The 23,420-nt window shown below is 47.8% G+C and overlaps 10 protein-coding genes across 10 annotated transcripts; 6 read left to right on the top strand and 4 right to left on the bottom strand.

Moving 5' to 3' along the window:
- Nucleotides 1-385: 385 nt before the first annotated feature.
- V1508DRAFT_359241 (uncharacterized protein) lies at nucleotides 386-1,464 on the top strand (the record flags this gene model as incomplete). Its single annotated transcript, XM_066937096.1, has 2 exons — nucleotides 386-1,035; nucleotides 1,092-1,464. 2 exons carry the CDS (start codon nucleotides 386-388, stop codon nucleotides 1,462-1,464), a joined length of 1,023 nt encoding a protein of 340 aa, XP_066793757.1.
- Nucleotides 1,465-1,594: 130 nt separating this feature from the next.
- On the bottom strand, nucleotides 1,595-2,905 carry V1508DRAFT_423660 (inositol-pentakisphosphate 2-kinase). The gene is made up of 2 exons (XM_066941203.1): nucleotides 2,725-2,905; nucleotides 1,595-2,673 (listed from the first exon to the last, which is right to left on the bottom strand). The coding sequence occupies exons 1-2, from the start codon at nucleotides 2,833-2,835 to the stop codon at nucleotides 1,648-1,650; spliced, it is 1,137 nt and encodes a 378-aa protein (XP_066793756.1). The 5' UTR covers nucleotides 2,836-2,905; the 3' UTR covers nucleotides 1,595-1,647.
- An 85-nt stretch (nucleotides 2,906-2,990) lies between these two features.
- On the bottom strand, nucleotides 2,991-3,873 carry V1508DRAFT_423659 (serine-threonine protein kinase 19). Its single transcript, XM_066941202.1, has 2 exons — nucleotides 3,581-3,873; nucleotides 2,991-3,521 (listed from the first exon to the last, which is right to left on the bottom strand). The coding sequence occupies exons 1-2, from the start codon at nucleotides 3,780-3,782 to the stop codon at nucleotides 3,103-3,105; spliced, it is 621 nt and encodes a 206-aa protein (XP_066793755.1). The 5' UTR covers nucleotides 3,783-3,873; the 3' UTR covers nucleotides 2,991-3,102.
- A 405-nt stretch (nucleotides 3,874-4,278) lies between these two features.
- V1508DRAFT_423656 (uncharacterized protein) lies at nucleotides 4,279-5,420 on the top strand. Its single transcript, XM_066941201.1, has 3 exons — nucleotides 4,279-4,792; nucleotides 4,854-5,020; nucleotides 5,077-5,420. Exons 1-3 carry the CDS (start codon nucleotides 4,600-4,602, stop codon nucleotides 5,230-5,232), a joined length of 516 nt encoding a protein of 171 aa, XP_066793754.1. The 5' UTR covers nucleotides 4,279-4,599; the 3' UTR covers nucleotides 5,233-5,420.
- On the bottom strand, nucleotides 5,314-6,537 carry V1508DRAFT_375193 (Tim17/Tim22/Tim23/Pmp24 family-domain-containing protein). The gene is made up of 3 exons (XM_066937567.1): nucleotides 6,128-6,537; nucleotides 5,881-6,057; nucleotides 5,314-5,805 (listed from the first exon to the last, which is right to left on the bottom strand). The coding sequence occupies exons 1-3, from the start codon at nucleotides 6,462-6,464 to the stop codon at nucleotides 5,645-5,647; spliced, it is 675 nt and encodes a 224-aa protein (XP_066793753.1). The 5' UTR covers nucleotides 6,465-6,537; the 3' UTR covers nucleotides 5,314-5,644.
- Nucleotides 6,538-6,541: 4 nt separating this feature from the next.
- Nucleotides 6,542-7,718, top strand: V1508DRAFT_423652 (Sedlin). The gene is made up of 4 exons (XM_066941200.1): nucleotides 6,542-6,940; nucleotides 6,998-7,086; nucleotides 7,144-7,205; nucleotides 7,266-7,718. Exons 1-4 carry the CDS (start codon nucleotides 6,845-6,847, stop codon nucleotides 7,442-7,444), a joined length of 426 nt encoding a protein of 141 aa, XP_066793752.1. The 5' UTR covers nucleotides 6,542-6,844; the 3' UTR covers nucleotides 7,445-7,718.
- A 246-nt stretch (nucleotides 7,719-7,964) lies between these two features.
- Nucleotides 7,965-9,502, top strand: V1508DRAFT_423649 (uncharacterized protein; the record flags this gene model as incomplete). Its single annotated transcript, XM_066941199.1, has 2 exons — nucleotides 7,965-8,329; nucleotides 8,396-9,502. Coding segments are annotated over exons 1-2 (1,046 nt in total), but the record flags the coding sequence as incomplete, so codon positions are not given.
- Nucleotides 9,503-9,672: 170 nt separating this feature from the next.
- On the top strand, nucleotides 9,673-10,978 carry V1508DRAFT_423648 (histone-fold-containing protein). Its single transcript, XM_066941198.1, has 3 exons — nucleotides 9,673-10,017; nucleotides 10,103-10,135; nucleotides 10,273-10,978. Exons 1-3 carry the CDS (start codon nucleotides 10,010-10,012, stop codon nucleotides 10,541-10,543), a joined length of 312 nt encoding a protein of 103 aa, XP_066793750.1. The 5' UTR covers nucleotides 9,673-10,009; the 3' UTR covers nucleotides 10,544-10,978.
- Nucleotides 10,979-11,902: 924 nt separating this feature from the next.
- V1508DRAFT_451095 (acetyl-CoA carboxylase) lies at nucleotides 11,903-19,192 on the top strand (the record flags this gene model as incomplete). The annotated part of the gene is made up of 5 exons (XM_066942494.1): nucleotides 11,903-12,025; nucleotides 12,088-14,730; nucleotides 14,789-14,870; nucleotides 14,926-16,419; nucleotides 16,469-19,192. The coding sequence occupies 5 exons, from the start codon at nucleotides 11,903-11,905 to the stop codon at nucleotides 18,829-18,831; spliced, it is 6,705 nt and encodes a 2,234-aa protein (XP_066793749.1). The 3' UTR covers nucleotides 18,832-19,192.
- V1508DRAFT_423643 (uncharacterized protein) lies at nucleotides 19,008-23,413 on the bottom strand. The gene is made up of 5 exons (XM_066941197.1): nucleotides 22,894-23,413; nucleotides 20,679-22,831; nucleotides 20,480-20,627; nucleotides 20,337-20,428; nucleotides 19,008-20,286 (listed from the first exon to the last, which is right to left on the bottom strand). The coding sequence occupies exons 1-5, from the start codon at nucleotides 23,304-23,306 to the stop codon at nucleotides 19,247-19,249; spliced, it is 3,846 nt and encodes a 1,281-aa protein (XP_066793748.1). The 5' UTR covers nucleotides 23,307-23,413; the 3' UTR covers nucleotides 19,008-19,246.
- Between the last annotated feature and the right edge of the window lie 7 nt (nucleotides 23,414-23,420).

Below are 23,420 nucleotides of genomic sequence, written 5' to 3'. Positions count from 1 at the left end.
GTCTCGACACGAGACACCCACTGTCGTCGACATCTGTTAAACTCAGCAGAACCAACACACCCATCACCGTCGTCGGGTCACACCCACTGGTTCCATCATAACGTATAACTATGGGTTCTTCAATTGCGAAGGTTGGCCTTGCCATTGCCGCAATTGTCTCTGCTGTTTCTGCAGTCGACGAATTCAAGTCTTATCGACCCACCGATCAAGCTGCCACAACAACGTCTTCTCCTCAAGCTACGGCTCTCAATGGGTACGCTTTCAGTTATTCGCGTTAACAGATCACATTGCTAATGTGATGACTAGACCCCCATTGCGAAATAACATGACTGTAGAGCAGTTTTATGCTCTACCGTTGTTGTCCCGAGTATGGAATTACAACTGGATGAACGAGATCTGGTTCTTTACCATTGTTGTCGCATTTATCGCACTTCATGTGACCGGTAATACTTGGAACAAGAGAAAGGCGACAAACTGGATGAAATCCCAGCTCGAGGTTTTTCGTTCCCAGTTCTTCCAGGTCGGATTCGACGAAAGCGTCACGACAATGGAGACTTCCAATATTCCGGTGTCGAAGTATCTCAAGAGAATTGGCCCTGTCGATTACGTCTTCTATGCTACGGGTCGTCTCAACATCAGCATGCTCCATGGAAAGATCACCATGCTTACCAGGCACAACATCATCATGATGGTCTTCGACTTCGTGTTCTCCTTCTTGTTCGGTACCGAACCACCGAAAGACCTCGTGGAAATCGTCGCGAGGCCGACTGACTCCGACAAGTCGTCGTACGACGGCTTTGTCTTTGCTATTGTCAACAAGGACATCATGAAGCGTGTGCGTGAGGAAAGCTACGACTTGTCGCTCACAAAGACCTCAGATCATCCCAAGTTGCCGGTTTCGTGCACTGTTATGTCTGAGGCCGCTGAGATCACTGAGACCCTTTTCACCCCAGAATTGTTGGCTGCTGTCAAGGCTGCCGAGAGCGTGTTGCAGTACCTGGTCATCAGTGACCTGCCTGTCGACCGACCGAAGAAGTATGTCCCACTTGTTAAGTCGCCCAATAGACCTGCTTGTCTCTAACATAATCTAGCGTGGAGGAATATGTCCCTACCAAGCGCGCCCTGCTTTCCATCAAAATTGCCAAGACTCCAGAAGAAGAGCAGAGCACCGCGCAACTCCTCAACGCGTTCCTCAACACTATCGATGTTGCCGTCGCCAAGGCTCATTGGAGGCCGGAGGTCTCGAGAAAGTTGAAAGCCACTCGTGACGACGAAATTCGGAAATTAAAGAAGGTCGCTGACGATGAGAAGGCTGAGGAGCTTGCTAAGCAGCGTGCCAAAGAGAAAAGGGAGCAGAAGCAAGAAATTTCTAAGTTGACTGCCGAGGAGCAGCGAAAGGCGCAAATGAAGGAGCGGGAGAAGGAGCTCAGAAGGATGCGAAGCAAGCAGGTCAGAAAGGCATAAGCAAATGTCGGCCATATATTGGTGCGGCATTTACAGACGACTCTACTATCATTTTGTCTTGTCGAGCGTTCATTTAGGCTTTGTTGTTGTACATTTGGAAGGCTTTTGGATAGCATGATCAGTAATTTAACTGTCATATTTTGTGTTAAGTTATCATAAAAAAGTTGATTTTACTCGTCCTAACTACCTGCACGGCTCAATTAAAGCGTCGTCGGAGGTATACCAGCCACCTAGATTTAAATTGTTCTCAATACTTTGCCAATAAGAGCGTTTCGTCCCACTTCCGTCTTTGATATCCAGGTCAGCTAACCGACAGCTGACCGCGAAATAATAGCCATCAACTTCTATATGTGTGCCGCGTCCATCAGCATAGTATTCTTTAATCTCCGAGAGCTTGTCTTCGTCCAACTCCGAATATATAATCCGCACAAATGCGGTGCAATCCCTGACCGTCATCGCAGTCAAAAAATTTGTAGATTCTTCCGAGCCAGATGCATCCATCACTCCATACTTGTCCATGGTATCTTGTATATGCGCCAAAGTCTTAAACACTTCAGTATTTATAATGAAGTCAGTTAGTATCCTCCGTAATCTCTCCACTGTCAACATCGTCCCACTTTTGATATCAAGCTGATTAGGCAACAGCGCACGGACCGACTTCTCGACTCGCTTTCGTGACCCAGAAACCAGATCCAGCGGACAAAAAGCATATTTGGATGCATCTTTTGCTCGATACCGTCGTAGTGCGCAAGTCCGGCAATATTTCCAGTTCTCAGGCGCGTCCTTTGATTGGGTCAGCCACTTTGGCTTAAATTCCAGCACTGCGACTTCTAATTTCTTCCCCCGATCTTCTCGGACCGCGTAACTCAGCACTCCACTGCTGTCCATTACTTCCTCGCGTCCCGAGAACTTCATGGGAAGGTCCGAACGTACACTTTCTGCTGTCATGTTCTCGACTAAGATCCCGTATGATTCACCAGTGTCTAGTACTGTGCCGTGACGTTTTTGATCCCGGATACCGTCTCTCTCGAGGACATCGAGTCCGTTGTTTAATTGCTGAAGAACAGCCCCGTCGATTTTGACGAGCTGCATGGACGCAACCATGTCGGGTGCGAAGAGTGGAAGTATGTGATCACGGTTGAAGGAGTACACGTCGAGAGTGGACGGTTGAGACGGCAGTTTCTTGCGAAGTCGCAGGAGGTAGACTGACTGTTTGAATAATTAGTTATATGGGAATTATCTTTAGAGAAGTAACCTCACGTGTTGATTGTCGCTGATTTTGTAAATGATGTTAGCGGCGCCTTCTGCGATGAATGTCAATGAAGAGACATCAGTGATCTCAGCTGTTGCTGACTCGGCTAAGTTGTTCATGCTTCGATGAAGATGACTTCTAATATTCAAGTAAAAGGTTGCACGAAATCTCAAGGCAATTGGGGGATGGTTTGTTTGAGCAGGCAAAGGTACGCTTCGAAAGCCTCAATCGCGCCACATCTACCCCTGAATAATGTGGCCAACTTCTGTTCCCTGGTCAATCATTTACACAAGCGATATATACACTAGCCAATATATTAATCCAATCCCATATGTACAGAATTGCCAATGTAGTCTAAATATTGCAACCCGGATAAAGTATATACACTATTCTTTCTTCCCAGTCAACTTCCATCCACGACCGCCAGGCGTTGCAAATGGTTCGCACCATCCACCGCCTTTTACTTCCATCATCACCCACTCAAATCTAACGCCTCTGAATTCTCGCCAGCGAGCCTTGACATTGGCATCCCACCGTTCATGAATCAATTTTTCAAGCATTTCCTTCCACTTTGTTTTGGCGAGTATATTGACCATCCACTTCCGAGTACGGAAAGCCAGTTTGAGAAACGAACCTACGTTTGGGATCGAAATAAGGTACACGCCGGGCATGCCCGAAAGAACTAGAAAACCGACACTTAGGAGGTCGCGGATCCCTTCTTCCTCTGTTATGGCGGCCTCAGCAAGGTCTTCCTTCGCGAGTCGCGTAACTGCAGGTTTCGATTTCAGAAGGTCCTCGAATTTGTCTGGTATCTCTGTTAGCCGGTACGTTAAGCACTAAACACAATACTTCCAACAATCGTACCAAATGCCTCGACATTAGAAGCTTTGTCGGTGTGCTTCATTTCGCGGAGAATCCGGAAGTAGTCTTTACTCTCAATAACCATGTCGCCGGCATTTTGATTGACGACCATTTTTCTAACAAGTCCCTCCTCTGCAACACGTTGAAGTTCTCGGTCAATAAACGTTGGATCAGATGGAAATAAGGCGTGCAAGTGAGATATCATGACGATTGGTGGTATGGACTACCAGATCAAAATTAGTATAACTTTCGTTAGTGGAAAGTCCAACTTACTTTGCGAAAACGCAACAATTCCGCGATTCCATCCCTATTCAGTCGAGTACCGGTCTCTGGCACGGGATCCCACATTCTTGACAGGACAGTTCTTATGCCAATAGTAATATCCGACAATTCTGCCATTTCACCCTCTAGAACACCCAGTTAGCCACTGTAACAATACCAAGCCAATTTGGCAATTAAAATAATTACCAACCGATAGCAACAATCAGATTTGTGGTTTCCAGTTTCTGTTCCCTCCTCTTTGCAGACCTAGACACTTCAGAGTCCGTTCCGCCAGCAGATCCATCCTGCTCAATTTCAGCCGCGTGGAGGATCTCGGATCCCAGGATATCGCGCTTCCGCTTGTTTCTGCGGACTGTCGACGACAGTGATGCAGTTAGCCTGATAGACATGACGTCTTATTATTAACAGCTGAGGTCTTTCTGCGTGTGATCAACATATGCTTGTCTACTCCCGTCATGTCTGGATATTTTCGCGCAGGGGGGTTGAAGTTGACTCGGTCCACGAGTAGATTGACATTACGTAAGTAGTACGGCGCTTTGCACTTACGAATTTAAACGGGGATAAACTGAGCATTACCCCTGTGAATTCATCAACGTCATAGAGACCTTTACATATTCCTCTCTCCTCGGAGAGCCTACATTGTATGTCGTTCGACCTCACCAAAAAAAAACAAAAACTCGGCAGCAGCTGCGAACTTCTTTCGGACATCTGCAACTATTAGTTTCTTGAATTAAATAGACATGGCGAACGCATCAGTTAAGAAACAAGCACAGGCTAATCTAACAGCCATCAAGAACCTCCACACGGCATCTGCGATCATCAACGCGATGTATATTATCTCATATTTACTGTTCAGACGACCGAGGTCAATAACATCATATCTCATCCTTTCACTGCCGGCATGGATCATAGAATATCAGCTGGATAAAATAGGTACATTTTGCATCGCATATAGTTATGTTTATATTAGCATTGACTTAATCGGAATCTTTAGGCCGCCCGAAATACTCTCAACAAAACGGCTCCTTGATCAATCCTGGTGAAGATCTCAGCCAAGCGGGGCTGACAGAATGGTTATGGGACGTTGTCTACGTAACATGGGGATGCGACATGCTTGGGTTCCTCATCGGCCGGAGCTGGGTGTGGATATTTTACTTAGTGGTGAGTTCGAACAACCCAAAACTGAGCCGCGTCTTGAATTACTTATGTGAACATAGATTCCTGTTTATGGAACGTATATGGCCTACACCTCATTTATTGGACCTATGCTGAAGCAGAGAGCAGCAGCAGCTGCTGCTGGCGAAAATGCTACGCAGCCAGAGCCTGTTATCAAGAAAAAAGAAAAGAAGCAAAAGACGAAACATGTTCATTGAGCACCAACGTGCGATTCCAACATGTATGAAATGTCATCGCATACTGTCTGTAAAAACTAGAGCAGGGGCGTGTATAATAAATTACAGTTATGAGATTTATATTGGATAATACTTGTGACCTCTAGAAACAGATGCTTGTTATATTAGTAAATTGATCACTCTTAAGAGTAGTGAACCATGTCGACTGGAAATACAAGGTAGATCCAAGATGATTCGGGATTCGTGGCCGTAGCCTAACAACAGAGAAGAGGGTGTGTTATACAATATCTAACAAGAGAAGCGGACAAGAGTAGGTCCAACAGTCACCCTAACAACCTTACAAATACACCACGTGTTATAATTTGAAATATGTAACAAAGCGCAAGAGACACCACAATATACATCAAAAACCAAACCAAATACCCATTTTGTTTCAAATTGCACTTGTTAGATAACTCCAAACGCCTGCAGCTGTACCCATGAGAGCGCCTGAGATAGCCATCGGCTTTATGCCTTTTGTCGATCTATACAAAATGCCGGTTATGAATCCAGCACCAATGGAATTGTATGCATCGTGGTAGCTTCTGTAGACGTCTATATAGCGACAAAGAAATCGTTAGCCAAAATGGTTCCCAATAGGTCGCAACGTGCAACTGAAAATATACATACCGAACAAACCATTAAAAACATTGTATGATATGGCGAGAATCCCGGCAGAGTTACCAAGGAATGGGCCACGTCGTGTGACGGCGTTGAGAACAGAGTTGAGCTTCAACTTTGCCGGCGCGCTGGTCGGGGATTGCCGTAGACCTTCAGCTAAACCGTAAGCGCCACCGAGAGCAAGACCTAAAACCCACACGTTAGACTTACTGTGCTCCTAAAAGGATTAATACAATCTGTTGAAAATTGAACATACCACCCATGTACATAGTGCCGGATCCATAACATAGGTCGTCAGACCATCCCCGTGACGGCAAAAAACCCTTTGATCCAGGCAAGTCGCTCAATGCATCATCCTCCAAATCCAGTGCCTCTAATCCCTTGTCCAACCCAGCCAGCGGATGTAATTTCGAGACATCAAATGAATCTGCTGACAAAAACGTCGGCAGCTCTGGTGAAGGCGATTTTGACTCCGATGGCGCGGTCGAGTCACTGGTCGTCGGTGCTCTATCGACTACTAATGGCTCATTCGATGTAACCGGTGCAGGCAGGCTCCCTGTATCCCTTTTGGAACCTCCGAATGGCCAGACCATGTTGCTATTCTGACTGTCTTGGATGCGAGTTTGTGTGCAAGTAAAGCAGAAGTCTCGCGGGTTTGATGGCGTTTGAAATTTTTTAGAAATTTTCGGCAAGTTGGTTGGACGTTCTTCAAGCCTCACATTTTAGGTTCCGTGACGTCGCCGCGCGAACATGAACCGATGGCAACGCGCGGAACTGTGATGCCTATGGATTCATCCGCACATAACTAGGGAAATTTGTGGCGTATTCAAAATGCTGTTCTTACTGTAGTACCCGCTGGCGATGCTGGTAGGCTCGCAACGGGCATTATGATTATGCAGTGATTCAATTACCGATCGCTTCAGTCTGAAGGCATACGAATTATTTAATTAACTGACGTGCTTAAATTGTCACGATGTCGTTTTATCTAGCAATTGTTGGCACGAAAGACAATGCGGTATATGATCTCGAGTTCGGAACGTATCGTCAGGGGGGCGATGGAAGACCAAAGGTATGATTCGATCTATATGAACCTGCTTCTTATGAAGCGATTCTAACGACTGTGTAGTTTTCTGCGGATATGAAGCAATTGTGCCCATTCATCGTTCATTCGTCACTAGATATCGTCGAAGAGATGCAGTGGAATACAAATGTAATGTAAGTGACAGTAGCCGTAGCATCATTAATGCGGTATTCACTGACCATCTCTTGCAGGCATCTCAAAGTTATTGACAAATTTTACAATTACCTAATATCCTCATACATGACCGCAGGAAGTAAGTCGCACTTGTCCTACGACAACGGCGCTAATCCGTTGATTGCTAACATAGTGATAGATATCAAGTTCCTTCTACTACATGAGACAAGAGCAGATGATGTTATACGCCAATTTTTCGTGGACTTGTACGATTTATATGTTAAGACGTTGATGTCGCCGTTTTATTCCGTGGACCAGCCTATTACGAGCGCAGTGTTTGATCAGCGGGTAAAAATGCTGGCGAAAAAGTATTTGTAGATTTATTTGGGCATATATGATACAGGAAATCGCAGCAGTAGATGTTTGTTTGGGCATGGCGTTTGTTTTCGGCATCTGGTTTGGTATGGGTAGTTGTGAATAGGCATAGGTAAATTGCTTACGCCAAGTGTAATACTATATATATCTGTCATTTGATATTTGCATTGGTCGCGATCGTTAGCGTAGACAAACAGACGTCATATACTGAATATCTTCTACTGAAGCTAACATTAATATTGTAATTATTGAAAGCGCACTGACATTTAGCGCAGCCATATATATCTGAAGATACCAATAACACAACCATCAGACATAGAGACAGTAGACACATTAAGTCTGCCGAATAGTACTATAAATTGAATATTTTCCGGCCATATGCCGGATTACCGTCAACCAAGTCAGACTTTAACACATCGATATACTAGGCATATATGATTGGGTCAGCCATGGTAAGTGGTGTTAACAGGGTTTTGAGAACTTAAATGGTGGATCGTATATGGAGCTGTCCCTTATCGCTTCGTGGAAGTCCTGTCTTAAATGGCATAACCGCAAAATATTGTGTCAGTTACTAATTTATGCGTACAGACTTATGTGCTTTACGTAAGGTATACCCCGCCGGCGGCCGAGGAAAGCCGATAAGTGATTGACGACTCAAACTGCGAGTCAAGGTACGGTCAATACGCAGCTTGCAGTCCGTACCCACACGCCATGATGAACCGTATAAAGGCAATGTTCTCGGGGGCCAGCGAGATGTTCTCTCTTACTCGCCCGACTAGACTATTGTTTTTGGATCACTGGAGTCAACGGAATTCGCAATGGATAAGAAAACGAAGCTGCAATTCATTCACGACCTGCCAAAGGTCGAATTGCATATGCATCTCGAAGGTACGAACCGATAAGACGAAGCTAATCTTGCGATAAAAATTGAACTAGTTCTAATCAATTACCTAGGATCGCTTGAGCCTGAGCTGATGTTTGAAATCGCCAAGCGCAACAATGTCCCGATTCCGTTTGATTCTCCGGAAGATATTCGCAAGGCTTCTGTGTTCAACAGCTTGCAGGAATTTCTCGACCTATACTATATGGGCCACAAGGTGTTTCGCACCCGCCGTGATTTCTACGATTTAATCTACTCCTACTTCAAGCGGGTTTCCACCAGCAATCTCCGTCATGCGGAACTGTTCTTCGAGGCGCAGGAGCACACCAACCGTGGCGTCCCTCTCGAGGAAATCGTCATGGGGTTGCATGAAGGCTGTGTGCAGGCGGAGAAGGATTTCGGAATTACCAGCGACTTGATTCTTTGTCTGCTGCGTCACTTTTCGCCGGAGAATATGATGGACTTGTTGAAGCAGGCTGTGGTGTTCAAGAAGTACATCAAGGGCATTGGCATGAGTTCGAGCGAGGCAGGATGCCCACCGTCGCTGTACGTTGATATTTTCAAGTTTGCGAAGGAGCAGGGCTGGCACGTTACATCTCATGCTGGAGAGATCGGTCCGCCAGAGTACGTCAGAGACTCGATTGAACTTCTTGGAATTGAGCGCTGTGACCACGGTATCGGTGCGCGATCAGACCCTGAAGTGGTCAAGCTTCTCGCGGATAAGAAGGTCGGGGTGACCATGTGTCCGATTTCGAACGTCTTGCTGAAGGTCACCGAGTCTATTCCGTACTCGCCGATTCGACAGTATCTTGACGCCAACTGCAAAATCTGCTTCAACAGTGACGATCCATCGTACTTTGGCAGCACTTATATCGAGGAAAATTACGACGCTGTTGAGAAGGAGATGGGACTCAGCGTTGCGGAGTGGGTGAAGATTGCTCAGGATGCTATTGATATGAGCTGGGTTGAGGAAGATGAGCGCAAGAAGTTGCAGGAAGAGCTTGATGCTGTCAAGCTGAAGTACAAGTTGAAGGAGTTGTATGGTATTGAATAGATGTACACTAAGACAGCTTGTATGTAGATGGACTGAATTATGACGTTGATGATGACGGTGATGATGAATTACAAGCTACTGTCCTCAAAGTCGATACCACGAAGAAGTGAGGTAAGTTATATCATGTATATTTGAAAAGATGCTCCTGCTCCCTGAAAACCCTAGCCCTGGAATTGTTACGCGACGCGTCGGGTAAACAAGAGCGAGGGTCAGGTGGCTTACGGGCGAACAAGCCAGATTAAACCCGCGACGAAATATGTGACGCAAAGTGTCCGAAATTTGGCAGCCTTTTTCTGAGTTTTGGCGGTCTGGTCGAGACTGCGCGCTGATTCGCCAGCAGCACCTCCCGCGCGCTCTCAGGCAGTGATTTGATGCGTTTCATTTTTGATGATGCGCCAGGCAATCCGGTGTGTTATTTAGTTAATGCGATCCGCTCTGATGATGAGAGCCCAGTTGATGGGATCTCGCGCACTCCCACTTATAAATACCCACGCACCCCTCGTGTCCTGCACCTATATTCGTTCTCTTTTGCCACACTCTCTCTTCTGCGCACTTTCTCGCCTCTTGGACTCTGTTTATTCCGTCCATCCGCACCTTTTTTTTTATCAAACTTTTTTAGTTTTTGAAGTAAATCATGTCTGGGTACGTTTATCTCATCATTTGGATGCCATCTAAGGCAACTTTGATTTTTGGAGTATGTTGGGCTAACGGGGTGGTTTGATTGCAGACGCGGCAAAGGTGGAAAAGGCTTGGGTAAAGGGTGAGTCCGACTTGGTGATGGTGGTGTGGTCCCGTCACATTGAGGCGTGGCGGTGCAGACCAGCACATGACCTTGTTGCGTGTTGCACCGCCGCACATCTGCGCCACAGTCCAAACAGTACTGACATATTTTCGTAGTGGCGCCAAGCGACACCGTAAGATTCTACGTGACAACATCCAGGGTATCACCAAGCCAGCTATTCGACGTCTCGCCCGCCGTGGTGGTGTCAAGCGTATCTCAGCCTTGATCTACGAAGAGACTCGCGGTGTCCTCAAGTCATTCCTGGAGAGCGTGATCCGAGATGCTGTCACCTACACTGAGCACGCCAAACGTAAGACCGTGACGTCGCTTGATGTCGTGTACGCGCTCAAGAGACAGGGCCGCACATTGTACGGTTTCGGTGGTTAAGTACGGTTGTGCGGGACGGTATTGGAATTGTAATTTGGGTTGACATAATTGTGGTTATTCAATGTGCTTGTTTTTTACGTGGGCGCCCCTGGTGGATTAATTGTGTTATTGCGGTTTAAATATTACCCAAGGGATCAGGAGTCAATATTATGATTTGGACATAAGATTGTAATTGTACGTTAATGAAATTGCTGACCATAAACCTATTCCCTATCACTGATGCGATTGGTTACATGTAATGTAGGATCATTATTATTATTTTAGGATGTGATAGTATGATAAGCTATAGGGACGTCAGCGAGGCAAGGTTTGGCTCAAGGTAAAATCCGCGCTAATCCAAGACAGTCTCAGAAGATACAGTATCGTGAAACATTGCAGATCGGAATTATACATAATAAAGAATAGTTAATAATAATTATTATTATTATATGGACACGCTCCGACCCAACAATGTGGTGTTGCAACGCCTCCCCGTTGTAGAGTGTCTATCATTTTCCTTATGGAAGTCAAGCGAACGCGGACCCGCATGAACCCAAGAAAGGCTGGTGGAGAAAAGGTGGAGGAACAGAGTCCCGTCGAAAAGTCGCACCCTCCCCCCCCCCCAAAAGGCCAAACAAAAACCAACGCGCAATGACGTTCAACAAAACCTCGAAACACTGACCAACTCAACCTTCGGATTGCTGTCAACGCTCTGGACACTGCGCCTTAAATTTTCCAGTGTAGACTGCAGACTGCGGACGTTGGACTGTGGCATGTATAAATTGATTTTTTTGTATATAAATATTCCGAGCAATTACAGGCCGTACGGGGGGCCATTGGTCGGGGCGGCGCGCTTCAAAGAATTGAGCGAGATGGGGGGCACCTGTTTGTTGGGTCGCCGCGCCGCTCACTTCTGAGCCGCATGTACAAGTATACTCCGCAGTTACGACATATCTCATGCGATGCTTGCGCACGAAGCCATCGGTCCCGACAGCCCGTCACATTGGGGCAGATATCAATTGTGCTCTTCAGAATATACAGTTATTGCGTAATGCGGTGCATACACACGTCAAATTGCTAACTCAGTCGCGTAGCTGGTATTTTTCGAGGTACCGACGCGTTAGTAGAACACAACAGCCGGCGTCGTTTTGGTCTCTTGCCCGACATCGCGCCGTCCTCTGCTCTTCCTCGTCGTCGTCGTCATTCTTTTATCTTTCCTCCCTTCGCCGGTTTGCTCCTGAAAAGTTGGTTTACTACCTGTTAGCGGGACTCATTTCCTCTTCCCGGACATTCTCCTCGTGTTCCTCCCTCCGTGTTCCAGCTTCAGGCCTGACTTGCGCCTCTCTCGCCATCTCCTCTAGTTTGCTACGGCTTCGCACCATGTCTGCTGCGGCCAGTAGCCTCCCCTCCCACTTCATCGGCCTTAACACCGTCGATGTGGCGGCCAATAGCCCCGTCAAGGATTTTGTCCAGAATCATGGTGGTCACACCGTCATCACTTCCGTGCGTGATCGCTCTGCTTCCTCTTTGATCTCTGCCGCATGACTGACGATCTCATCCATTAGGTTCTCATAGCGAACAACGGTATCGCCGCTGTCAAGGAAATCCGCAGTGTCCGGAAATGGGCCTACGAGACTTTCGGTGACGAGCGCGCGATCTCCTTCACCGTCATGGCCACGCCTGAGGATCTCAAGGCAAACGCCGATTACATCCGCATGGCAGATCAGTACGTCGAAGTTCCCGGCGGAACAAACAACAACAATTACGCCAACGTCGAGCTCATCGTCGATATCGCCGAGCGAATGAACGTCCACGCCGTCTGGGCCGGCTGGGGACATGCCTCCGAAAACCCAAAACTCCCCGAGTCGCTCGCACAGTCGCCAAAGAAGATCGTCTTCATCGGTCCGCCCGGATCCGCCATGCGATCTCTCGGTGACAAGATCTCGTCCACCATAGTTGCCCAGCACGCCAAAGTTCCGTGTATTCCCTGGTCAGGAACCGGCGTGGACGACGTCCAGATTGATAATGATACTGGTCTCGTCACCGTGTCCGACGAGACATACGCAAAGGGTTGCACTTCCAGCGCGGAAGAGGCTCTCGAGAAGGCCCGCATCGTCGGCTTCCCCGTCATGATCAAGGCTTCCGAAGGTGGCGGTGGCAAAGGTATTCGAAAGGTCGACGGCGAGGACAACTTCCATTCTTTGTACAGCCAGGTCGCCAATGAGGTCCCTGGATCTCCCATCTTCGTCATGAAGCTTGCCGGCAATGCACGACATCTTGAGGTCCAATTGCTCGCTGATCAATATGGGAACAACATCTCTCTCTTTGGCAGAGATTGCTCAGTCCAGCGTCGACACCAGAAGATTATCGAAGAGGCGCCCGTTACCGTTGCCAACCCTTCAACATTCACGGCCATGGAGCACGCCGCTGTCCGACTTGGCCAGCTTGTCGGTTATGTTTCCGCCGGTACAGTCGAGTATCTCTACTCGCACGACGACGACAAATTCTACTTCTTGGAGCTCAATCCCCGTCTTCAGGTCGAGCATCCTACCACCGAGATGGTCACCGGTGTCAATTTGCCCGCCGCTCAGCTCCAAATCGCGATGGGCATCTCTCTCCACCGAATCAGAGATATTCGGCTCTTCTACGGCGTTGACCCTCACACTTCGACCGAAATCGACTTTGATTTCTCCAAGGAGGGATCTCTTCAAACTCAGCGCCGTCCTGTGCCAAAGGGCCACACCACGGCTTGCCGAATCACGTCCGAAGATCCTGGCGAAGGATTCAAACCGTCTAGTGGTGTCATGCACGAGCTGAACTTTAGATCGAGCTCCAATGTCTGGGGTTACTTCTCAGTCGGAAATCAGGGCGGAATCCACTCGTTCTCCGATTCCCAGTTCGGCCATATTTTTGCATTCGGTGAGAACAGAAGTGCGAGTCGCAAGCACATGGTCGTCGCGTTGAAGGAATTGTCTATTCGTGGTGACTTCCGCACTACGGTCGAATATCTCATCAAGCTTCTTGAGACTCCTGATTTCGAGTCTAACAAGATTACCACCGGATGGCTCGATGAGCTAATTTCCAAGAAGCTCACAGCCGAGCGACCGGATCCCGTCGTTGCTGTTGTCTGCGGCGCTGCCACGAAGGCACATCTTGCTTCAGAGGCTTGCTTCCAGGAGTACAAGAACTCCCTTGAGAAGGGCCAGGTCCCGTCGAAGGATATCCTAAAGACTTTGTTCCCTGTCGACTTTATCTACGAGGGCAACCGATACAAGTTCACTGTCACGCGATCGTCCATGGATTTGTATCAGATTTTCATCAACGGCTCCAAGTGCCAGGTCGGTGTCAAATCACTCAGTGACGGTGGTCTTTTGGTTTTGCTCGGAGGCAAGTCCCACAATGTGTACTGGAAGGACGAAGTTGGAACCACCAGACTCAGCGTCGACTCAAAGACTTGCTTGTTGGAGCAGGAGAATGATCCTACCCAGCTCCGCACTCCTTCCCCTGGTAAGCTCGTCAAGTTCTTGGTCGAGAACGGTGAGCACGTCAAGACTGGACAGCCGTTTGCTGAAGTTGAGGTCATGAAGATGTACATGCCTTTGATTGCTCAGGAGGACGGTATCGTGCAATTGATCAAGCAGCCCGGAGCCACTCTCGAGGCTGGCGATATTCTCGGAATTTTGGCTCTAGATGATCCGTCCCGCGTCAAACACGCCAAGCCCTTCGAGGGTCAACTGCCTGATTTTGGCTCGCCATTAGTTCTAGGCAGCAAGCCTTCGCAGCGATTCAGTCTGCTGCTAGCCACCCTCAGAAACATTCTGGCTGGTTTTGACAACCAGGTCTTGATGGCGTCGACTCTCAAGGACTTGAGCCAAGTATTAAAGGACAACGCGCTGCCGTATAGTGAGTGGAACGCTCAGTTCTCGGCCCTTCACAGTCGTATCCCGCAGAAGCTCGACGCGACTCTTTCTAGTCATATCGACCGCTCCAAGTCTAAGGACGCTGAATTCCCGGCCAAGTTGCTCTTGCGCGCTATTGAGCGATTCGCGGAAGAGTTCATCCAGGCGCAGGATCTAGTTGTCTTCAAGCAACAGGTCGAGCCTCTTGTTACCATTGCTACGAGATACCAGGCTGGCTTGAAAGCGCATGAGTATGGTGTCATTGCTGAATTGTTGGAGCAGTATTTGGCTGTCGAGAAATTGTTTTCGGTGAGCCGCACACTATTTGGTGTCGCTATCATGAACGCGAGCATACTGACAATTGTAGGGCGCAAATATTCGTGATGAGGATGTTATTCTTAGACTTCGAGATGAAAATAAGGATGACATTTTCAAGGTTGTCATGACGGGTATGTTTATTTGTTGTCGTGCCGGCTTTCTAAACCAGTATGTTGATGTCACTAGTATTCTCTCACGGTCGCGTCGGAGCTAAGAACAACCTCATCCTCGCAATTCTAGCCGCACTTCGGTCCGACAGATCTGAGGTTTCCGAGGTCGCTAAATACTTGCGGCCTGCTCTCAAGAGGTTCACGGAGCTTGACTCCGGTGTCACAGCCCCTGTGGCTCTCAAGGCGCGTGAACTATTGATCCAGTGCGCGCTTCCATCTCTCGAGGAGCGAACCGCCCAGCTCGAACACATATTACGCTCGTCTGTTGTTGAGTCGCGATATGGTGAGGTCGGCTTCGAGCACAGTGCTCCCAGAATTGACGTCTTGAAGGAGGTCATTGACTCGCAATACATTGTTTTTGACGTTCTACCAAAGTTCTTCGCGCACTCGGATCGTTACGTCACATTAGCCGCACTCGAGCTCTACGTCCGTCGGGCGTATCGCGCGTATAACGTCATGAGCATTGAGTACCACAACGAAGGAGACCTTGTGCCTGTCGTCACGTTCAAGTTTTTGCTTGCCGCTATCGGCAATCCCGCTTACAACATTGTCGGACAGGGCGCTCCTTCAGGCGATTCGCGCATTGATTTCCAGCGTGCTGCGTCGGTTTCAGATCTCACATTTATGATGAGCAAATCCGACAGCGAGTCCTTGCGATCGGGTGTGATTGTTCCTGTTGCTGATATTGCTGATATCGACGAAGTTCTTCCGCGTGCTTTGGATTACCTCCCACAGCGAGCCGGTGCGGGATCTGGGGGCTTCTCCTTTTCGGCTAAATCTGACTTGGATTCGAAGCGACGACCAGCACAGCCAAAGCCAGAGTCTTTGAGCAATATCTGCAACGTTTTGATCCGCAAGACGGCAAAGACCGATGACGCTGCGCTTGTCTCGGATATCAAGTTCATCGTCGATGAGTACAAGGAGGAGTTCTTGCTCCGATCAATTCGACGAGTTACATTCGTTTGCGGCCGTGAGGACGGTTCGTATCCTGGTTATTTTACGTTCCGTGGTCCTGACTACGTCGAGGACGAGAGTATCCGACATATTGAGCCTGCATTGGCGTACCAGCTTGAGTTGGGACGTTTGTCGAACTTCAACTATAAGCCGATCTTCACAGATAACCGCAACATTCACGTCTACCAGGCCATCGGCAAGGACGTTCCTAGCGACAAGCGTTTCTTTGTGAGAGGCATCGTCAGACCCGGCCGTCTACGTGATGAAATTCCGACGTCGGAATACCTTATCTCTGAAACCGACCGATTAATGTCGGACATTTTGGACGCGCTCGAGGTTATCGGTCCTAATAACACGGATATGAACCACATTTTCATCAACTTTTCGCCGATTTTCCATTTGGTACCGGAAGAGGTTGAGGCAGCATTTGGACAGTTCTTGGAGAGGTTTGGACGGAGATTGTGGAGATTGAGAGTGACTGGTGCAGAGATCCGGATTATGTGCACAGACCCGGAGACTAATGTGCCGTACCCGTTGCGTGCGATTATCACGAACGGTGAGTATCTCTCATACTTTTTTTTCGGCTGCTGCTAATTTTCGATTAGTGTCGGGCTATGTCGTCCAGAGTGAGCTCTACACTGAGGTCAAGAATGATAAGGGCCAATGGGTGTTCAAGTCGTTGGGTAAGCCAGGTAACATGCACCTGCGCCCGATCACGACTCCATACGCGACCAAGGAATGGCTGCAGCCGAAGAGATACAAGGCGCACTTGATGGGCACTACATTCGTGTACGATTTCCCAGAGCTTTTCAACCAGGCTATTCGTGCTAGTTGGCGTGCAGCGCAGCAGCAGTCGCCCGAGAACGTGCTTACGTACAAGGAGCTTATCATGGATGACAGTGGAGAGTTGTCTGAGGTTTCTCGAGAGCCTGGTGCGAATACTTGCGGTATGGTTGCCTGGTTGTTCACGGCGCTCACTCCCGAATATCCAACTGGACGTCAATTCATCGTTGTTGCCAACGATATCACGTACAAGATTGGCTCGTTCGGTCCTCAGGAGGATAAGTACTTCAACACTGTGACCGAGCTCGCCGTCAAACTTGGCATTCCCCGAATCTATCTCTCTGCAAACTCTGGTGCGCGAATTGGAGTTGCGGACGAATTTGTGTCATTGTTCTCGGTCGCGTGGAATGATTCTTCCAATCCTGTAAAGGGATTCAAGTACTTGTACCTCACACCTGCGATCTACAACGGTCTTTCGGATGCGGCCAAGAAGACTATCCTTACCGAACGCATTGTTGAGGACGGTGAGGAGCGATATGTCATCACCACCATTATCGGTGCTGAAGACGGTCTTGGTGTCGAGTGTCTTCGTGGATCGGGTCTCATTGCCGGTGCTACTTCGAAGGCTTATAAAGACATTTTCACGATTACTTTGGTCACTTGCCGTTCGGTTGGTATTGGCGCTTATCTTGTCCGTCTCGGACAGCGTGCGATCCAGATTGAGGGCCAACCTATCATACTTACTGGTGCTCCTGCGATCAACAAGCTTCTTGGTCGGGAAGTCTACAGTTCGAATTTGCAGCTCGGTGGCACGCAGATCATGTACAAGAACGGAGTCTCGCATCTTACCGCTAATGATGACCTTGCTGGTGTCATGAAGATTATCGAGTGGATGTCATACGTACCCTATAAGAGAGGTGGTCAGCTGCCGATTTATCCGTCATCAGATACCTGGGATCGTGATGTCACGTATGCTCCTCCCAAGCAGGTGCCGTACGATGTCCGATGGCTCATCGCTGGTCGCGAGGACGAGGAGGGCGGTTTCGAGTACGGTTTGTTCGACAAAGACTCGTTCCAGGAGACCCTTAGCGGCTGGGCTCGAACTGTCGTTGTCGGTCGTGCGCGGTTAGGCGGTATCCCTGTCGGCGTGATTGGCGTTGAAGTCCGCTCGGTCGAGAACATTTTCCCCGCCGATCCTGCTAATCCTGATTCGACAGAAATGCTCGTCCAGGAAGCCGGCCAGGTCTGGTACCCTAACTCGGCATTTAAGACCGCTCAGGCGATTAACGATTTCAACCACGGTGAGGAGCTTCCGCTCGTAATCCTCGCCAACTGGAGAGGTTTCTCTGGTGGTCAGCGTGATATGTACAACGAGGTCTTGAAGTACGGTTCGTTCATCGTCGACGCACTCGTTGGTTACAAGCAGCCTATTTTCGTCTACATTCCGCCGCATGCAGAGCTCCGTGGTGGTTCGTGGGTTGTTATTGACCCCACCATCAACTCTGATCAGATGGAGATGTACGCTGATGAGGAAGCACGTGCCGGTGTGTTGGAGCCCGAGGGTATGGTTGGCATCAAGTACCGTCGTGACCGTCTCTTGGAGACTATGACTCGTCTCGACCCGGTCTATGCCTCGCTCAAGCGCCAGGCCGATAAGAAAGATCTTGCTCCGGCAATCGCTCAGGATCTCAAAGTCAAGTTGAGCGAGCGGGAAAGCACATTGATGCCAATCTACCGACAGATCAGCTTACAGTTCGCGGACTTGCACGACCGGGCAGGACGAATGAAGGCGAAGGGAACCATCCGAGAAGTCCTTCACTGGCGTGAGGCTAGACGCTTCTTCTACTGGCGTGTTAGACGTCGTGTTAGCGAGAGCTATATTCTTCGTGATCTCGAGGCCGCGAACGCGAAATCGACGAGACTAGAACGTGTCGCGCGATTGAAGTCTTGGTATGCTGAGGCTGGTATCAACGAATCTTCCGACGCAGACGTCGCGAGCTGGATCGAGAAGTCTGGTGCCGCTATCACCAGCAAAGTCGAACAGGTTAGAAAGGATGCAAAGATCCAGGACTTGTTGGCTCTTGTGCGCGCGGATAAGGATGTCGCTTTGCAGGGCCTGGTTGAGTCACTCAAGGCTTTGTCTACTGAGGAACGGAATGCGGTTTTCAAGCAGGCTTCTAATTAAGGTGTTTTAAATGTGATAGGACAAAGAAATGGTGAGGCGTGTAATATAATGGTTATTAAATTTTTTGAGAATGCTTTTGTTGTTTTGCAAAGTTTATGGGTGATATGCTCTTATGTTTTTTTGTGGTTCTTTACATGTTTTTGCGTATAGCTTGTCAGTGAGAATAAATGCTACACGATTACGTCAATATAATAATGATACATCGCATAATAAATTGACTATAGAAAACGGAAATAACCGTCAGCAAGATTTACTCCATATTGATCATCAAAAAAAATTGGACAAACAAAATTTTAACACCATTTAATGATAAGTTATTGTACATATGGATAGAATACACTGGCTATTGTGCAGCTACAAATACACGTATTCGCCCAAGAGCAGAAAACGTAGAAAACGTAAATAATGAACAGTCCTACCGCTTGCTTTTATGATGCCGGCGATAGCGCGTAGCAGCCTCGTCATTCTGACTGCTCTTTCTAATAGACCCTCTCTCTACATTCAACGTCACCTTTTCCAAAATCCGGCTCACTTCCGACACAGCATCCTTCGTGAACGAAGAGCCATCGAGCCACAACAACGACGGCGCCGAAATAAACATCAAACCCTGATACGCCTGTCGCTTCATTAAACTGAGCCTCGGCAGATGCGACTCAAACTGGCTGTCCCTTTTCTCCCATGCCGACTGGGCGTGACGTGACATCACAAGATTGTACTGTCTATGAAGGTCTTTCCGCGACGGTGGATGTGCGCCAAGGGTGTTTGCTGCTGGTGTATTCTTGGAGTCTGTAACCGTGAGCACTGGCGGGTAAAACGACAATGTAAGTGGATTCATCCGCATGTCCAGTACCTGCAATGCCGGGAAAGTTGCGATCACGCTTGCAAGATGCTCCATTCCCTTGATCTGATTTCCGATCAAGTATAGGCGACGCAATTTAGGAATATGCTTCAAGTTGGAAATATCGCTTAGCTCATTGAAGGATAAGTTCAAGTCTCGCAAATTCCGAGCAAATGAAGAAAACTGGTCTGGAAGTTCATTTAACTGTACTGATGCTAGTTCCAGCGATTGCAGATTGAGGAAATGCTGTTGGAATTTCAAGTCTTTGGGTCTATTGCCTGACAGATATAGCTTGCGTATATCTGTCAAATTGGGGCAACATAGCTCACTGCAAGAAGTTAGAACGTTAGACTCACTTCCGATATTATCGCCATTGTCACAGCAATAATTAGTGACATACTTTGTAGTAGTGTGCTGATCACGAATACTCAGATTCTCTAGTAACCGCAACTTCTTTAAACTAGAAACGCGTTGTAAACGGTTATCATCGAGGTACAAGATCCTAAGTTTCGGGAAAGCTGCGGCATCAAATTCTTTCAGCTCGTTTCTACAGATCTTCAACGTTCTCAGGCGCACCAAATAGCCATCTGGATTCACGCCAGACAACAAGTTGTCGTCTACAATAATTAGCTATCAATGTCATTGAATAATGACTGAGTAACCTTACCGAGGTTGAGGAACATGAGGTTCTTGAGTCTCTCAAGGCTAGAGATATCTCGGAGCTTATTTGAGGATATGTCTAGATCTTCCATTCGAGCTCTGGTAATGTGTCAGTGGTGTTTACTAGTGGTCAGTGTCTAATGCACATACAAATTGGAACTTTCAAGATTCAAGGTCTCTAGTTTATTTCCTCGGACACTTAAACGAAGGAGGCCATCCAATTGCATAATTCCATCTATATTAACAAGCTCATTATTATCCACAATGATCTCCCGTAGGTGAACTAGTCGTGACATTCCTAGCACATGTTAGTAAATGTACCAAGCTTCCCGCCTAATTATTAACATACCATCTAATGTCTCCATCTGATTATTCGATAAGTCCAAGTATTGCAAATTGGATAAAAATCCAAATGCGGTCAATTCTGAAAAGTTGTTATGTGCTGCTCGAAGAACTCTCGTAGATTCTGGAACACCAGTCAAGTAGCCCAAATTGTTCTCGTTCACATTGAGATCCAAAAGCTGAGGGCACCATTCGTCTAATCGAACTAGTGTTTCCAAATCGCGACCTTGCAAATCTAATGTCGTGATATCCTGCCAATATGGTTCAAAGGGGTGGATGTCTGACAATATTTTAACGAGATTCTGAACAGCGATAGAAAACGACGACTCGAGCTGAGAAACTGCCGTGGCGTCGTGTCGAGATTTAATGTACGATATGTCCGGTGCATAAGGTGACTGCTGTTCATTCTGTGGGAGTGCAAATGATACTTCTGGCTTCGAACCCATAGTCGAATGGCGCATATTCGTTCGCTGCCGGGAGGCCGATGGAATAGACTCTACTGTCTCCTTCGTCGCCATCGGCGCGCTTCGATATGTGTTCTGCCCTCGATTTTGGTTTCTGATATTAGCAACCTCTTGATGCATCTGAGGCGACTGATTCCGAGACGTAAACTCTGACTCGCTTGATGATTTCCGGCTTAATGTCTCCTCGAGCGAAGATAAACTGCGTTGGAGCGAGTTTCGATATTTCTCAATGAAAATCTCTTGTTGTGGCTGGTTATCCTCTTGCCCTAAGTAGTTGTCCGGTGCACCGTCGAAGAGATCTTCTATTCCTTTAAAAACGTCATCTTCATCGTCGTTCCCTGCAGTATTCTTCTTGCGCTTGATCCATCTATGGTTCTGACGATCAAAGACCATAGATCCAAAGCTCACCGGTATATACTTCTCCACTTGTTCCTTCAAAATGACTTGCATGGCTTCGGTTTGGCCTCCGGAGTTAGTTGACTTCTTGCTCGACGCATTAGAGGACATCGTCGGATGGCCGGTGTTCGGCGTAGCAGCCCTCTTTGGTGGTGACTTAGTAGCTGGCATTGCTTTATGTGATGTCCGTGTCGGACTCTCCTGAGCGGGCCTGTAAAACTGCACAGTGGCTTTATTTGGTGATCGTTGTTCGCTGTTGGCGGCGGCCGGAATTGGCGAGAGGGGATTGATGCCGATCTCAGTAAGCGAGTCCTTGGATTGTGCCCCGGCTGCGGCAGCTGTTCTTAATTGTGTGCTGCTTGTCTCGTACCTGTTACGAATGGAATCATAATAAATGTCGTTATGCGGGCGAAGTTCTTCTTCATCTAATCCTTCATTTTCGTCGTGGTACGGAACCTCACTAGGTGCACCTTTGCTGGCTACGGCGTCATCAAACGATTCATTTTGTCTCACTGTGTATTTTCTCCGCCTCTCCGGAGAAATAGATATGCTTTCGTAATCTGATTGACCTTGCGATACAGAAGTCATCTCACTCTGTCGTTGAGAATAGTCACCGTCGGTAAGCATGGAATGAGCAGGCTTCTTCAGGCCTCTAAGCATGTCCATAATATGTTCTGCCTGCGACATGAAATCTTGCGTCGTGACATGAGACTTTGATAACTCCAATCGTGGACGCTTGGGTGTCCGCTCCTTGCCCGGAGATAGAGGCTTCACCTCAACATTTTCATCGGGTTCATTGCCACATTGTTCAGATATCGCCTCCCCTTCCGTATGGTCAATTAATCCTTCGAATTTAGATTTTGTATACGTATCCCGAGCCTGAAAAAGCTTTAACTTGGATGCTGGAACAGGCTGCGGCATGGTCGTATCCGTGGTTTTGGTAACTGTGAAATTGAAGTTCTTTTGTTGAGGTGGATGGGGACTGCTGACTTTGGTTGGCTCAATGTCATTGGCATTTGATCTGGTAGTCTGCCGATTTCCAATCTCATCTTCGATTGCTTTCTCGTCAACAGTGGAAGACGCAAGTCTGTTTTCCTTTCTATCCTGAGAAGGCACAAGCCTATTCTCCTTTTTATCCTTGGCTGATTTGTGGACAGTAACAAGACGATTTTCCTGCAGCGGCTGCATAGGTCCTAGTATGGGACTGACTTTATCCAATTCCGATTTCAACTTCGATAAACTAGCCTTTAATCGTGAATGCGTATCCTTTGAATGGCGTAACTTAGAACCGGTAAACGATCTCAAGATTACGCAAATTAGTATATTTGACAGGCCAAAACGCAAATGCAAGTCTCAACATACAGGTCGCCAACTTTAGGCTGGAACATCCGCTCTAACGTCATTGGACTAAAAAAATCTCTTGGATTGCTCATCTTCTTCCATTGCGGCGTTGCAGCCTTATTCTGCTCATTTAAGGGATTCTTGTCGGTCAAAATGCGCGTTGTGCCTTCGCCTTCACCCGAAGATGTGGTTGTCGCCCTCGAGCTTACACTATCACTAGTCTTCTTTGGCGACATCATAGGTGAATTTGGCTGTGATATCCACTCCTCCGAGAGCTCAGGGTCTGCCCATTCAGGAAAGGACTCAGCTTGAACATGAGCTAGTCTTTGAGCAGATGATTGCTGACTTGAGATCTTTCCGTTACCGACCTCCACCGACCTCTCAATGACGGAGTCTTTGGATTGTGAGACGCTGCCGGCCATTGCAGTGGCCATTATATTCACTGATCCTGCTCAAAATAAGAATATTCCAGTAGAAATGAGTGAGTAAAATTGTCTCGACGCTGCTACTTGCAGCCTACGTGGTGTTGGCTGGGACAAACTGCCGCT

Source organism: Lipomyces doorenjongii (genome assembly GCF_038497915.1).
Source record: "Lipomyces doorenjongii strain NRRL Y-27504 unplaced genomic scaffold V1508scaffold_60, whole genome shotgun sequence".
In the NCBI taxonomy this organism is placed as follows: domain Eukaryota; kingdom Fungi; phylum Ascomycota; class Lipomycetes; order Lipomycetales; family Lipomycetaceae; genus Lipomyces; species Lipomyces doorenjongii.
The sequence above is the reverse complement of the archived record's forward strand: the minus strand, read 5'-3'. Positions and strand labels throughout refer to the sequence as shown.